General features: G+C 48.5%; 1 protein-coding gene and 1 long non-coding RNA gene across 8 annotated transcripts in view; one reads left to right on the top strand and one right to left on the bottom strand.

Annotated features, from left to right (window-relative positions):
* The window catches only part of LOC135114697 (irregular chiasm C-roughest protein-like), a 102,463-nt gene that overhangs the window by 68,278 nt on the left and 20,651 nt on the right, over nt 1–13,534 (top strand). For all 7 annotated transcript variants that reach the window (XM_064030617.1, XM_064030619.1, XM_064030616.1 and 4 more), the window contains 5 exons: nt 1,321–1,449; nt 8,390–8,489; nt 8,693–8,872; nt 10,335–10,593; nt 11,059–11,217. In XM_064030617.1, the coding sequence (XP_063886687.1) occupies nt 1,321–1,449; nt 8,390–8,489; nt 8,693–8,872; nt 10,335–10,593; nt 11,059–11,217 (827 nt within the window). The remainder of the gene's footprint in view (nt 1–1,320; nt 1,450–8,389; nt 8,490–8,692; nt 8,873–10,334; nt 10,594–11,058; nt 11,218–13,534) is intronic.
* Nucleotides 4,232–13,534, bottom strand: part of LOC135114698 (uncharacterized) — a 35,471-nt gene continuing 26,168 nt past the window's right edge. The window contains exon 3 of the long non-coding RNA XR_010275636.1: nt 4,232–5,668. This is a non-coding gene — a long non-coding RNA (uncharacterized LOC135114698). The remainder of the gene's footprint in view (nt 5,669–13,534) is intronic.

The following is a 13,534-nucleotide window of genomic DNA, read 5'->3' as shown; positions in this document are numbered from 1 at the left end:
AGGCGCGGCGAGGGGGATGAGAGAGAGAGAGAGAGAGAGAGAGAGAGAGAGAGAGAGAGAGAGAGAGAGAGAGAGAGAGAGAGAGAGAGAGAGAGAGAGAGAGAGAGAGAGAGAGAGAGAGGAGAGGAGAGGAGAGGAGAGGAGAGAAGTAGAGGAGAGGAGAGAGGGAGAGAAGGAGAGGAGAGGAGAGAGGGAGAGAAGGAGAGGAGAGAGGGAGAGCAGAGGAGAGGAGAGGGAGAGAGGGAGGAGAAAGGGAGAGGAGAGGAGAGGAGAAGGAGAGAGGGAGGAGAGAGGGAGAGAAGGAGAGAGAGAGAGAGAGAGAGAGAGAGAGAGAGAGAGAGAGAGAGAGAGAGAGAGAGAGAGAGAGAGAGAGAGAGAGAGACACCGCGCAAAAAATCATAAAAAAAAACATCAGCTTATTACGAATGCTTAAAAAAATATGCCGGGTGAAGGGGTCGAGAGAGAGAGAGAGAGAGAGAGAGAGAGAGAGAGAGAGAGAGAGAGAGAGAGAGAGAGAGAGAGAGAGTTGGTAGGGTTCATTTTTTCATTTACTTTTGCTCTGAACTTCTTCCGCCAACATTTTCGGCGGGGATACTTTTACATTTAGTTTCAATTTTCCGGAGAGATTTCTATTTTTTTAAACGATCCTTGCCGTTTTCTTTGCATTCCATTTTCAATAGTGTATGGGGGGACATTTATTTTGCTATTAATCCGTTATTCTTATTGCCTTTCCCTCGCTAATTGAATTTTCATTACCAACCAGCTATTTTTTTTTTATTTAGTAGTTCACGTATTGGTTGTTGTTGTGCTCTTTCTTAGTTCTCATCGATATTCCTGACATTTTTTAAAGCCTTTCATGTCTTTTTTTCTTTTCCTTTCAGTCCTTTCATGTTTGTTTATTCCAATATCAAACTTTCATAAACATTCCATCCCCTTTTTAACCTTTTATTTACAATCTTTTTTTTTTTCTTAATCAGTTCCACATGTTTCTAGTCATAAAGTGTTCCCACATTCCCACTTCTTTCGGCCTTTTGTCTGTATATTGCTTTCCCACCCTCATCTGTCTCTAACCTTAAGACTCTAATAACACTGAATCTTGTTTTGAGCTTTCCTCTTGTTCATTAATTGTGTTTTTTTCTTTCTCACTGACATTAGCACTCTCTCTCTCTCTCTCTCTCTCTCTCTCTCTCTCTCTCTCTCTCTCTCTCTCTCTCTCTCTCTCTCTCTCTCTCTCTCTCTCTCTGTGGGGTTAGCACTAAAATACCAACCCATCAATCAATCTTTCACTGGTTTCTTCTGCTCCTCCTACCGCAACACTAGCACCGTCCACCTCAGCGTCTACTTCCCCCCGGAGGTGCGTCTGAGGGCCCGCTCGCCGCTCTTGGTGGAGGGAGACGACGCCACCTTCGTTTGCTCCGCCAAGGCCAACCCCGATGTCCTCACCTACAGGCAAGTTAGTCTGGTAAAGTTTGTTGTTGCAAATTCTGCTTCCTGCTCCTGGCTGACTGACCTTAGCCTGCCCCGGTGAGACTGGTTCAGGTGCCTTTTTCTGCTCCTCGTCGTCTTCCTCCTCCTCCTCCTCCTCCTCCTTTCCTTTCTACTAGTTTTGTGATTCGTTTTCGTTTTGTTACATTGGTTTATCACTATCGTAGTTTTTATTATCATACTCCTATTCCTTCTTCAATCTATTTTTTTTTCTCCTTCTCCTCCTCTTCTCTCCTTCAACCATAGTTTTTTTTTAATTTGTCTTCGTTTTGCCAAGTTGCTTTATCACTATCGTAAACTCCATTATCCTTGTCCTCCTGCTCCTTCTTCACTCTATTTCATTCTTTTCTTTCTCCTCTTCCTCTTCCTCTCCTTTAACTCCATTTTTGACATTCCTTTTCGTTTGGCAAAGTTGCTTGATCACTATCGTAATCTCCATTATCCCTGTCCTCCTGCTCCTTCTTCTATCTATTTTTCTTTTCTCTTTCTCTTCCTCTTTCTCTCTTTTAACTGCATTTTTATCATTAATTTTCGCTTTGCCAAATTGTTTTATCACCATCGCAACCCTTATAATCTTACTCGTCTTGGTCTTTCCTTAATCTATTTATTTTTCCCTTCTTCTATTTCTTTGTATTTATAATTCATTTTTCTTACCTCATTCCATTGCTACGTTGTTTATCATTTTCATAACTTCCAAATTCTTATGCTTCCTGCTCCTTCTTCTATTTCTTTCATTCTTCTCCCACTTCTACTGCTTCTCCTCAAGACTATTTTTTTTTGTCATTCATTTTCCTTTATAAACATCTGCATTACTTCATCACTATCATAAACTCTATAATTCCACCTATTCTCATCCTTCAACCTATATAGCTCTCCTCCACCTCTTCTTCATCTATAATTCTCTTTTTCTTTTCCCTTGACACACTTCTACATTCCTCTTTCTAGCTTTGAGTATTTGTCTTTTCCGCCTTTTCGTTGTTATTTTACCCTTACCTCTGCTCTTCTCCTCTTCCTCTTACACGTAAAATCATAACTCTTACGTCACGAGGACCTTCCATCGACACCTCAAGCAAACAACAAAGGAGAATTACAGCTGCAGCAAAACCAACGACAAGAATGAAGAGCGACAAAGTTCTCCTCAAACATCCACTAAACAAGTTGCTAAGAGAACAGCAACATGTGTTCGCCTCCCAGCGCGCCCTCGCCTCCATTATTCCCGGCGGTGGATATACGGGGAGGGCTGGGTGGCTGGCTTTATGCGGTCGTCGCGTAAATCATCCACGAAGCTGTTTATCAAGTTGTAAAAGGAGGTGCGGTACCAAATGCAAGGACGTAGTGTGGGATGTCAATAACAGGTCCTCTCTCTCTCTCTCTCTCTCTCTCTCTCTCTGGTATATCCTCGTTCAGTACTTCGACTAGTGTGTGGGACATCGATCATTACCGCTATCTGCTACTACTGCCTGCAATCATCATTATTACCTTCTCTTTCTCTCTCTCTCTCTCTCTCTCTCTCTCTCTCTCTCTCTCTCTCTCTCTCTCACACACACACACACACACACACACATACATCTTTTAAGCAATACCGGCATGCCGCAATACACCCTCGTCGCGGGCCTTTCAGCGCCACGCACCCGTCCGCTCCCACGCGTCGCCCGGGGCCGCCAGGGAGGAGAATCGTGCCGAGCGATATGGGCCTCGCAAGCAACGGATTGGCAAGATGGGGGGAAAATAGGAGCATGCATGAGTGATGGAGTGATTTGAGATTTGGGGCGAATAAGACCATGATGCATAAAATGAGAAAAGAGTGTATAGATTATTCCCTGTTTTTTTTTTTTTTTTTTTCGTCCTTCTCTTGACCAATGTCTCCACCTTCCTGTTCTCCGCCGTCTCCTCCTCCTCCTCCCATTATTCCTCCTTTCCCTTCACCTCCTCTTTCTATTCTCCTTCTCTTTGTCCCCTTTCTGGTCGAAGATGTGATCGAGGCGGTGTTCTTAAATCATGTACACTGGTGAGGTGAACGAGGAGCGAGTGAGGAGTAACCAAGAATACGTAAGGGCGAGTAGCTACAGCCCAGCGCTTGGCCTTTACCTGTCTCTTGAGGCCCGCACGAAACTCAAACAGATATTCAGACAACACGAACATGCCGAACAGAACTCCAGAGACACGAAATATTAAGAGAGAGGCATGTTGAGAGAGGAACACGTGTTGATGTGAAGGGAATGATGTGCAATGAAGGAGCGAGGCGATGCGGGTGCTTGTGTCGATTGGCGGGTGACAGCAGCAAGAGAGACAGGGAAAGGTGAGGGAATGGTGGTGTCGGTGATGTGAGGGGAAGGTGCTGCAGGTAGAGTGAGGAGGAGAGGGGAAGAGTGAGACGCAGCTCTCGTGGAAAGTGTGTGGCAGTTAAAAATTGAGTAGCAGACTAGCGGCGCCATGATGTGTACCTGCCGCCCCTCCCCGCCTGGAAAAATGATACAAAAATAATCACAACCCCCTAAATAGAAAAATGAATAAGTGGTATAAATAAATAAAAACACGCTGATCAATTTCATTAAAACGGAAAGGTTTGCCCGTCCCGAACCGCGGCGTGGGGGTAACATGAATTGAACATGAAACCCGCAGAAGAAAAACGAGGCGAGCAACATAAAGGAAACATAAACATCAAAATACAAAAGAGAGAGAAACACACACACACACACACACACACACACACATCACATTACAGCATTATAAAAGAAATCAAACACAAAATCTATAACCTTTACTTTCCCGTTACTATTACAAAACATAACCTGTGATGTAGTGTTTGAAAGAAGGGCGTGGCGGAGGGAACACGACCACCACACGCCCCCGCACACACCCCACACCCTCCCCAAAGGCCAGGAATTGAACTTTACCATTACAACCTTCGCCGACGAAATGTACGTACACTGGGGAAAGGCGCGAGCCTGGGAGAGGCGCGGCCGAGCGGAGACACGCCCCCGCACCAACAGGAATTCCATCACACGCACACGCACAAAGAGGCTCGAGGGAGAACAACCGCGGTGAAAAAAGAGGAACAAAGCAGGATACCAGTCGGCAGCGCAAGGAAGGAATGCTGTGCTGTCTGCTGACTCACTCAAAGCAGCAGCACAACCAGCACCAACAACACCATAACAGTAACAACACTACAAGGCAGGGATTTTGTGCTGATTGCTAAATGACATCAGTATCAACAGCACCAAAAAAAAAAAAAAAAAAAAAACAGCGGTAACAGCAGAGGAAGATAGAAATGTAATGACAGAAATGTACTGACTAGTGACTGACACACAAACACTAACACCATCAACGCCAACACAAATAAGAGTAATACTACAAGGCAGGAATGATGTGCTAACTGCTACATAACAGTATCAACAGCACAAAAAACAACGGTAACAACAGAGGAAGATACAAATGCACTGACTGGACTGCTGGCTGACACAAAGGCAACATTAACTCAAAGCAACATTAACAGTAAAAAAGCAGGAATATTGAACTGACTTTTAACTAACAACAGTAACAGGTGATGCTGACTGCTGACCAACCCAAGACCATCAGCAACACAAAGTCAGCAGCAGGAACAGCAACAAGAGCAGCAGCAGCAGCCTCGCCACCACTGCAGGGACGCCGCCACAAAAAACAGAAGCAGAGGAAATCCACGAGAAGAAACACACAACTTTGTACCACAGTGTAAATCCGGTACTTTGCTTGTGTTGCGGCGGCCAGGTGTTCCTCGCTCCCTGGAGTGATGCCGGGAGGGGTAGGCATGGGGGGAATGGAGGAGGGGGGGGGATGACGCACTCTTCCTTCTTTTCCTCCTTTTCCTCCTCCCGGCCGGCCACTAGCTTGCTGCGGTGTATTTCTCAATGTATTTTCTGGCATGTCGTTCTTTCCCGGAGCGATGCCTTATTCACTTCACTCTCCGATTCTAATCTTTACAAAGTTCTGACAGAAAGACACCCAAGTTGGAAATATCACTTTTAACTGGATTTTTTCGCTGCATGAATTGTCGAGAATATTGTGTTGCTTCTTCCGCGGCGACGTCTTCCTTTTTTTTCATATGCAAACACACTATTTAAACTTCACGCCACCGCTCACCACTGACACACTGGAGCGCTACATTGGTCTTCTTTGTCACGTGTCCGCCTGCCATCACATTACACTAGGAAGAAAAGTAGAGAAATTAAGAAAGCACACACACACACACACACACACACACACACACACACACACACACACACACACACACACACACACAAAGAAAAAAATCTATTCCTTTTTACTCCTATCGACGTCCTTTATTAATATTCAGAGAACGGTAAAAGTAGATCAATAAGAATAAATGAGTAAATAATAACAACAATAACAACAACAACAACAACAACAATTTGCATGGACAAACAAAATAAATAAATAAATAAAAAGATTTTTTTCACGCTGCATAATTATTTAACACTGCAGTACCAAAATAAATATCTAAAAATTTATAGGTGATTATGGAAACAATTATCCAGGAGTGAAAGGATTAACTATAACCATTTAAAAAAAAACAACATACAATCCAGCACACTAAGTCTTAAAATCCCTCATGATGACAGCCTTAAAAACACCCACATACTTTGCCACCCACTGACTTTATCACAAAGTTACTTAAGGATCAACGGGTCTACTTTTCATTTTTCCTTTACGTTCCCTTGTGTTCCCTCCACTCTGACTGTCAAAGATCCCACAGTCCTTTAACCCCACAACCTCCTATCTTTCCCAGAAACACGCATTACTAACCCGTTCACCATAAGTTAATTCCTCCTTTGTATTCCTTTGCGTCCCTTGCAGAGTGAGATAGATTACACCCCCTTAGATCAACAGCCCTTGTCTACCCATTTCCCACAACCCATTTCCCATTATCTAACGTAGTATACTCCATTACTCCCTCCCTCACCACCCGGAGAAAGACCAGAACACCTATTAGCAATTACCTATTCCCCATTACCAAACATACAGCAATGAGTGACTCCCTCTCTCACCACCCAGCCAAAAGGGAAGACAAGACCACATAACTAAACCATTCCCCATTCCCCAACACGGTACATTCCATAACTCCCTCCCTCACCAGCCGACCGGAGGAAGACAAGAGCACGAGCAGGTAGAGCAGCGCGGCCAAATAATGCCATTCACTGCATTGGAAGGAGAGTCCCCAGAGTATTAGCATTATAAGAATACTTCCCGCCACCTGAGGCTTCACGAAATAATCCACACCCCAATGTTATTCCGGCCACATCATTATTCTGCAACATCTTGGCCCCGAAGGAGAGAGAGAGAGAGAGAGAGAGAGAGAGAGAGAGAGAGAGAGAGAGAGAGAGAGAGAGAGAGAGAGAGAGGGTTTGTTTTGCTTCTGTGGGACGATTCAAGCCATGTAAATGAAGGAATTTGGCTTGGCACGTACAACCTCCTACACTCTCTCTCTCTCTCTCTCTCTCTCTCTCTCTCTCTCTCTCTCTCTCTCTCTCTCTCTCTCTCTCTCTCTCTCTCTCTCTCTCTCTCTCTCACTCTGAAAGTTTCGAATTCTCAGTAGTGTTTTAACTTTTCTTCTTTACATATTTCTTCCCCACTTCTTTTTTGTTTCTTTGTCTGTCGGCGTGCCTGTACGTCTGAGCCCCCGCCACCTCTCTCTCTCTCTCTCTCTCTCTCTCTCTCTCTCTCTCTCTCTCTCTCTCTCTCTCTCTCTCTCTCTCTCTCTCTCTCTCTCTCTCTCTCTCTCTCTCTCTCTCTCTCTCTCTCTCTCTCTCGTCGTTCCCTCCTGTTCCTTCATCCTGACCCCGAAGGCTACGTGGTACGCACACCTTCGTCCTCTTTCCTTCTATTTCTCTTTCCATTTCTTCTTCTTCTTCTTCTTCTGCTGCTCCTCCTCCTCCTCCTCCTCCTCCTCCTCCTCCTCCTCCTCCTCCTCCTCCTCCAGGCTCCTCCAGGCCCCGCGGCAAGCCATCCCACTAGAAAGGATCCCAAACCAAGCTACAACGATGCTCACTCGTCCGAAGGAATATTTTCCACTGGATGTGACGTCTTGTGCCATGAGGAAACGAGGGGAGCAAAACAAGAACACACACACACACACACATACACACACACACACACACACACACACACACACACACACACACACACACACACACACACAAAGAACGTGAATGACGGACGTGTGTGTGTGTGTGTGTGTGTGTGTGTGTGTGTGTGTGTGTGTGTGTGTGTGTGTGTGTGTGTGTGTGTGTGTGTGTGTGTGTGTGTGTGTGTGTGTGTGTGTACAAACGCCACCCGTAAAATGAAGAAAACGCTGGAAACGATAGGTAGAGTGACAGTCAATAGGGTCTCGTGGACGTGCAGCTGATAGACTCCTCCTCTTCCTCCTCCTCCTCTTCCTCCTTCTTCTTCTGTTCCTCCTTCACTTAACTACAACAAGAAGTAAGAAGCAATACCAATACCTGCTTCAACATGAACTACTACTACTACCATTACCACTACTATTACTACTACTACTACTACTACTACCACTACTACTACTACTACTACTACTACCACTACTACTACTACTACTACTACTACTACTAATAATAATAATAATGATAATAATAATAAAAATAATAACAATAATAATAACAATAATAATAATAATAACACTCTAAACAATAGCACACGGGATGAAGAACTGTTACAACATCACACGGATCAAATATCTTTTAAACTTGAGCTGAAAGACATCACACACACACACACACACACACACACACATACACATCACGTGACAGCCAGTACACCGTCAGTCCTCACTCTCCACCCCGGTGCTGCTGTCTGTCCAGGCGTCGCTCATACCTGGCGTGGCGTGTTTCAGGTGGTACCATAATAGTGAGATTCTGCCCAACGAGACGTCCCGCACACTGACGCTGCGGAGGATAACCCGCAGCTTCCACCAGGACAGCGTGTCGTGCGAGGTGAGTGGGTTGGTAAGTCGCTCACACAGGAGACTAAATCATGACTTTTTGCACGTGAATGATGGAATTAATGGTATTCAAACACAATTACCTGTCCACGTAGTAAAACTGATATAATTATGTATTTACTTTGACTGTCTCCCGACCCTGCTAAACGCTCACATCCACGCTGCCTCATGTTTGGCCACCTGTGCCCTCATTAGGTGTCCAACACGGTGGGCTCAGCCAAGAAGACCCTCAATGTGCAGGTGCAGTACGGCCCCGCCTTCCGCACGCTGCCCAGGGACGTGATGGCGGAGACGGGGAAAGAAGTGACGCTCCGCTGTGACGTGAACTCTCATCCCCCTCCCACCATCACCTGGCTACGAGAGGCCTCCACGCAGGTGGGTACTGGTGGCCGTGTCTCACCTAGGCTTAGAGGATCGAGGGGACCAAGAGAGACCGAGAGGGAGCGGGAGGGGGCGAGAGGAAGCGAGAGGGAGAGAGAGGAAGAGAGAGGACAGCCGCCGCACCAAGTTGGGAGAAGGGGATTTCACTTGTTGACAGGACACACGGGAACTCCTGCCTGTCTTTTCTTTCTCTCTCTCTCTCTCTCTCTCTCTCTCTCTCTCTCTCTCTCTCTCTCTCTCTCTCTCTCTCTGATTGTCTCCGTCCTTCCTTTTCTTTCTTTGGTGGAGGGATCTCAGTTTATCTCCGTTCTTGTTTGAATGAGTGCGTGTGTGTGTGTGTGTGTGTGTGTGTGTGTGTGTGTGTGTGTGTGTGTGTGTGTGTGTGTGTGTGTGTGTGTGTGTGTATGTGAATGTATAGTAGATAGTTAGGTGTATGTGTGCACGTTGCCTGATTCTCTCTCTCTCTCTCTCTCTCTCTCTCTCTCTCTCTCTCTCTCTCTCTCTCTCTCTCTCTCTCTCTCTCGCGGCGTGGAGATAGCGCGGCCCGAACATTATTACTGGGCTGTGAGATATAAACCTCTCATTAGCACAGGTAAGCCAGGTCTAATGTTGACGGTGCGTGATGTGGCTTGGCCTGCCTCGCTGTTTGCCTGGGACGCCTCGCTACTCCGTGATTATGACTTCACAGACCCACCAAATGATCATAACTGCCCTGCCTGTTTCTCTCTCTCTCTCTCTCTCTCTCTCTCTCTCTCTCTCTCTCTCTCTCTCTCTCTCTCTCTCTCCCTTATTTTTTAGCTCTACGATCTATCTCCCTCTCCCTTCTCCCTGTGATCGCTGAAAGAGCCTCGCGTATCCAAGCATTTATTTCCCTCCTGCTAACAACGGGTCGCCTGGCGCGCCCTCCACCCAGACGCAGTAGCCATTCTCCCTAATTTTAGCTCCCTCTAAAAAAAGGGACAATAACCACCTCGCTATAATCACTGCAGCTCCTTATCACCGGATCACGAAGGTACAAGGCCGCTCTCAGGTAAATTATAAATACGAGGTTAAACACGCAGGGATACTGTCAGACTTCCTCTCTCTCTCTCTCTCTCTCTCTCTCTCTCTCTCTCTCTCTCTCTCTCTCTCTCTCTCTCTCTCTCTCTTTCTATGATCATTAGTGCTAGTGGTGATGCTGCTACTACTGCTACAACAACAACAACAACAACAACTACTACTACTACTACTACCACTACTACTACTACTACTACTACCACTACTACTACTACTACTACTACTACTACTACTAATAATAATAGTAATAATAAAAATTACCTGAGCCAAGACTGACTTTCTCTCTCTCTCTCTCTCTCTCTCTCTCTCTCTCTCTCTCTCTCTCTCTCTCTCTCTCTCTCTCTCTCTCTCTCTCTCTCTCTCTCTCTCTCTCTCTGTTCCTCTCCCCCTCCCCCCACAGGTTCTCGGGACGGGCCGGGACCTGGTGGTGACGGTTGGGTCCACCACCGCCGGCCTGTACGTGTGTGTGGCTCGCGTGCGTGGGTTCCCTGACCTGCGGGGCACCGTGCGGGTCTTGGTGAAGGGCCCGCCGACCATCGTGAGCGCCGGGGAGCAGGAGGGCCGCATGGGGGACACCGTGAGCCTCGAGTGCAGCACCGTGTCCATCCCCAGCCCCATCAGAGTCACGTGGACTTACAACGGGAGGGAGATCGACCTTAGTAAGTAGTCCAGCCTCGTGTGATGGCAGGTTCTTGTCTCCCGCTAGGGGGTCGAGGCACTCAGGCCCTCCCGCCGCTCGTTGCCTCCTCCGTGACAGCAGCATAAAGGCCGGTTTGTTACATCAACGGGCGTCTAGTGTTTCCGTGGACGAGGTGATGAGTCTGAGGAAGTGCCTCGCGCCCGCCCCCTCACTCCTGACGGGAACACGGAGGGCGGGAGGCAGTTTAATTACAAAGAGCTAAAAGAGACGCCATTTGCTGCCACTCCATATATACCAGGAGCCAGAAATAAGGCAAATGAGAGCGCCAGTTTACGTTTGTGTATCTTTAGCGAGGCAAACACAACTCAGCTTTCCACTTTAGGCACTCCTGACTCTAACTCTAGGCCAGCAGGGGAGGAGGCGGTGGAGATGGTGATTCCCTTGTGTTGGTCCCCTAAGGCTGCAGTGTCCCGTGCTCCCACAGGCGACCCACGCTACGAGGTGATGGTGGACCGGCAGGAGGAAGGACTTCGCAACGTGCTGGTGATTCACGACGCAGACACACACGACTTTGGTGCTTACAACTGCTCCGTGGTGAACGAGTACGGGGTCGCCAGGAAGCAGATCCGCCTCAACGAAGAGAGTGAGTGTTAAGCAACCATCCAATGTTCCACCAACCTTCCAGTGCTCCACCAACCTTCCAGTATTCCAGCAACCTTCTATTACTCCAGCAACCTTCTATTAGTCCAGCAACCTTTCAGTTTTCCAGCAACCTTCCAGTATTCCATCAACCTTCCAGTATTCCAGCAACATTCCAGTGTTTCAGCAAGCCCTCCAATCGCTGGCAGTCTTCCCCTCCCTCCCTCACAACTTACCCACAAGTAGAAATCCTTCACATACGTAGTAGTCCCTTTCAAAAAGTCCTGCCGCCCCTGAATGCTTCCCTCAATCCCTGACAGCCATTCCTCACCACCCTGAGGCTTGCTTGCCGTCACTCCAAAAACTCCTCCGTTAAAAATCCAACGTATCCCCAGACATACAATTCCTCACCCACCCAATGCAATACCCACCTTCCACCCACCTCCCATCACCCACCACCAACCACTCATCCCCTGCAGGACCCCCACCCACCCACAGCAGGACGCACCATCCAATACCCACCCAGCTCCCCTCACCCAAGACGCAAAAGAAGGCAAAACGAACTACCTCCAACTGTCATGGCCTCGCGTCACGGCCTGAGTCGACGTCGGGGTTAGTGAGAGTATCAATTCAAGCCTCGCAGGATGAAATGATTCCGCGTGAGGGAGGCGAACAGAAAGAGAGAGAGAGAGAGAGAGGAGAGAGAGAGAGAGAGAGAGAGAGAAGAGAGAGAGAGAGAGAGGAGAGAGAGAGAGATTGGGAGGAAGGAATTCGTGTGCTTGTGCTGTGTGGGGACTTGAATCAGAGCACGGAGGACACACGGCGACGGCGGTGACGGCGACGCCTGGCGGCGGCCCTGTGGCGGCGGGGAGCAGAGGAATGGGGGGAGGAAGGAGGGGGAGGGGGAGGGCGATAGGATCAAAGGGTCCGGGAGGTATAAGGTCTCTGGTTTGCCTGGCAGCTTCAGCCACCCACAACATTTACTACAAATACTCGGCGGCAATGCTACGCCCGCCCTATCACGAGAGTAACATAATTCCACGCAGAGGTAAATGGTTCATGTGATAACGCGACACACCTGCTTGCACGCACACACACACACACACATACACACACACACAGAGAGAGAGAGAGAGAGAGAGAGAGAGAGAGAGAGAGAGAGAGAGAGAGAGAGAGAGAGAGAGAGAGAGAGAGAGAGAGAGAAAGGGAAGACAATTGCTTTATTTCCCGCGATTTAATCTAAAGTTGCGTCGAATCACACACTCTGAGTATTTCAAAGTCTCGGGGCCAAATAGAAACAGCAGAGGGAGGGCAGTCAGGATGAGGCCATCATTCTGCCGCCCCTGCCGCCCGCCCCTTGCCACCCGCCCTCACCCCACCTTCGCCCTCACCCTGCCCTCACCCTCGCTCCGCCTGCAGCCCTTCCCGATCCTTCCCGACCCGTGCAGGAACACAAATTAACAAACACGGAAACACTCTGTTCTACCGTTAAGTCCAGGATTACTCCGCCAGCTCGTCATGTGGTTGCTCCCCCTCCCCCCCACTGCTCTCTCTCTCTCTCCTCTCTCTCTCCTCTCTCTCTCTCTCTCTCTCCTCTCTCTCTCTCTCTCTCTCTCTCTCTCTCTCTCTCTCTCTCTCTCTGGTCACCCTAACAATAAGTGCGTTCGTTTGTCACCTCAAGGTCATTCTGTATTGCTGTCACTCATCTGCCCTTCCTCTCACTCAGCTGTTCTCCTCCCCTATCACCCTGCTCTCACCGCTATCACTCCCATCCACCCCAGCCTTGCTGCTCCCCCTGCTCGACTATTCTTCACACTGCTCCCCTACTGCCGGCACCCCTACAACCCCTATCTTATCGCATCGTCTCCTCGTCACCACGCCACCCCTTCTACTGCAGCAGCCCATACCCACGTCACCTGGCCCCCCTCACGCTGCAACTCCTTCCCAACAACGCAACATAACCGCCAAGCTGTCCCTCTCCTCCGTCATACCTCCTCACCTTAACGCCCTTCACTGCCTCTAACCGCCCACTAACTCCATAATCCAAACCTGAACCTATAACTCTGGATCCAGCCCTGTCTCCGGCCCTTGCAACTCTCCACCGTATCCTCCCTCCCGTGCCTTCCTCAGTCCCCTGCCGGCCCATAACTGTCCTCCACCCTGCCGCCGGTACCCCCCGCGTGGCTCTGCGGGAGACAGACGAAGCGTAACAAGCCGCCGCCCGCGTGATTGTAGTGTTCTCATCAGCTTAATAGCGGGGGTCCCTCGGGCGGCCCTGCGGCAGGCTCCTCTGTGGTCTGGCTCGCCCCTCTGATCTCAGG

The sequence above is a fragment of the Scylla paramamosain genome, chromosome 28, assembly GCF_035594125.1.
Source record: "Scylla paramamosain isolate STU-SP2022 chromosome 28, ASM3559412v1, whole genome shotgun sequence".
Taxonomy (NCBI): Eukaryota; Metazoa; Arthropoda; class Malacostraca; order Decapoda; family Portunidae; genus Scylla; species Scylla paramamosain.
This window is presented reverse-complemented; position numbering and strand designations above follow the sequence as displayed.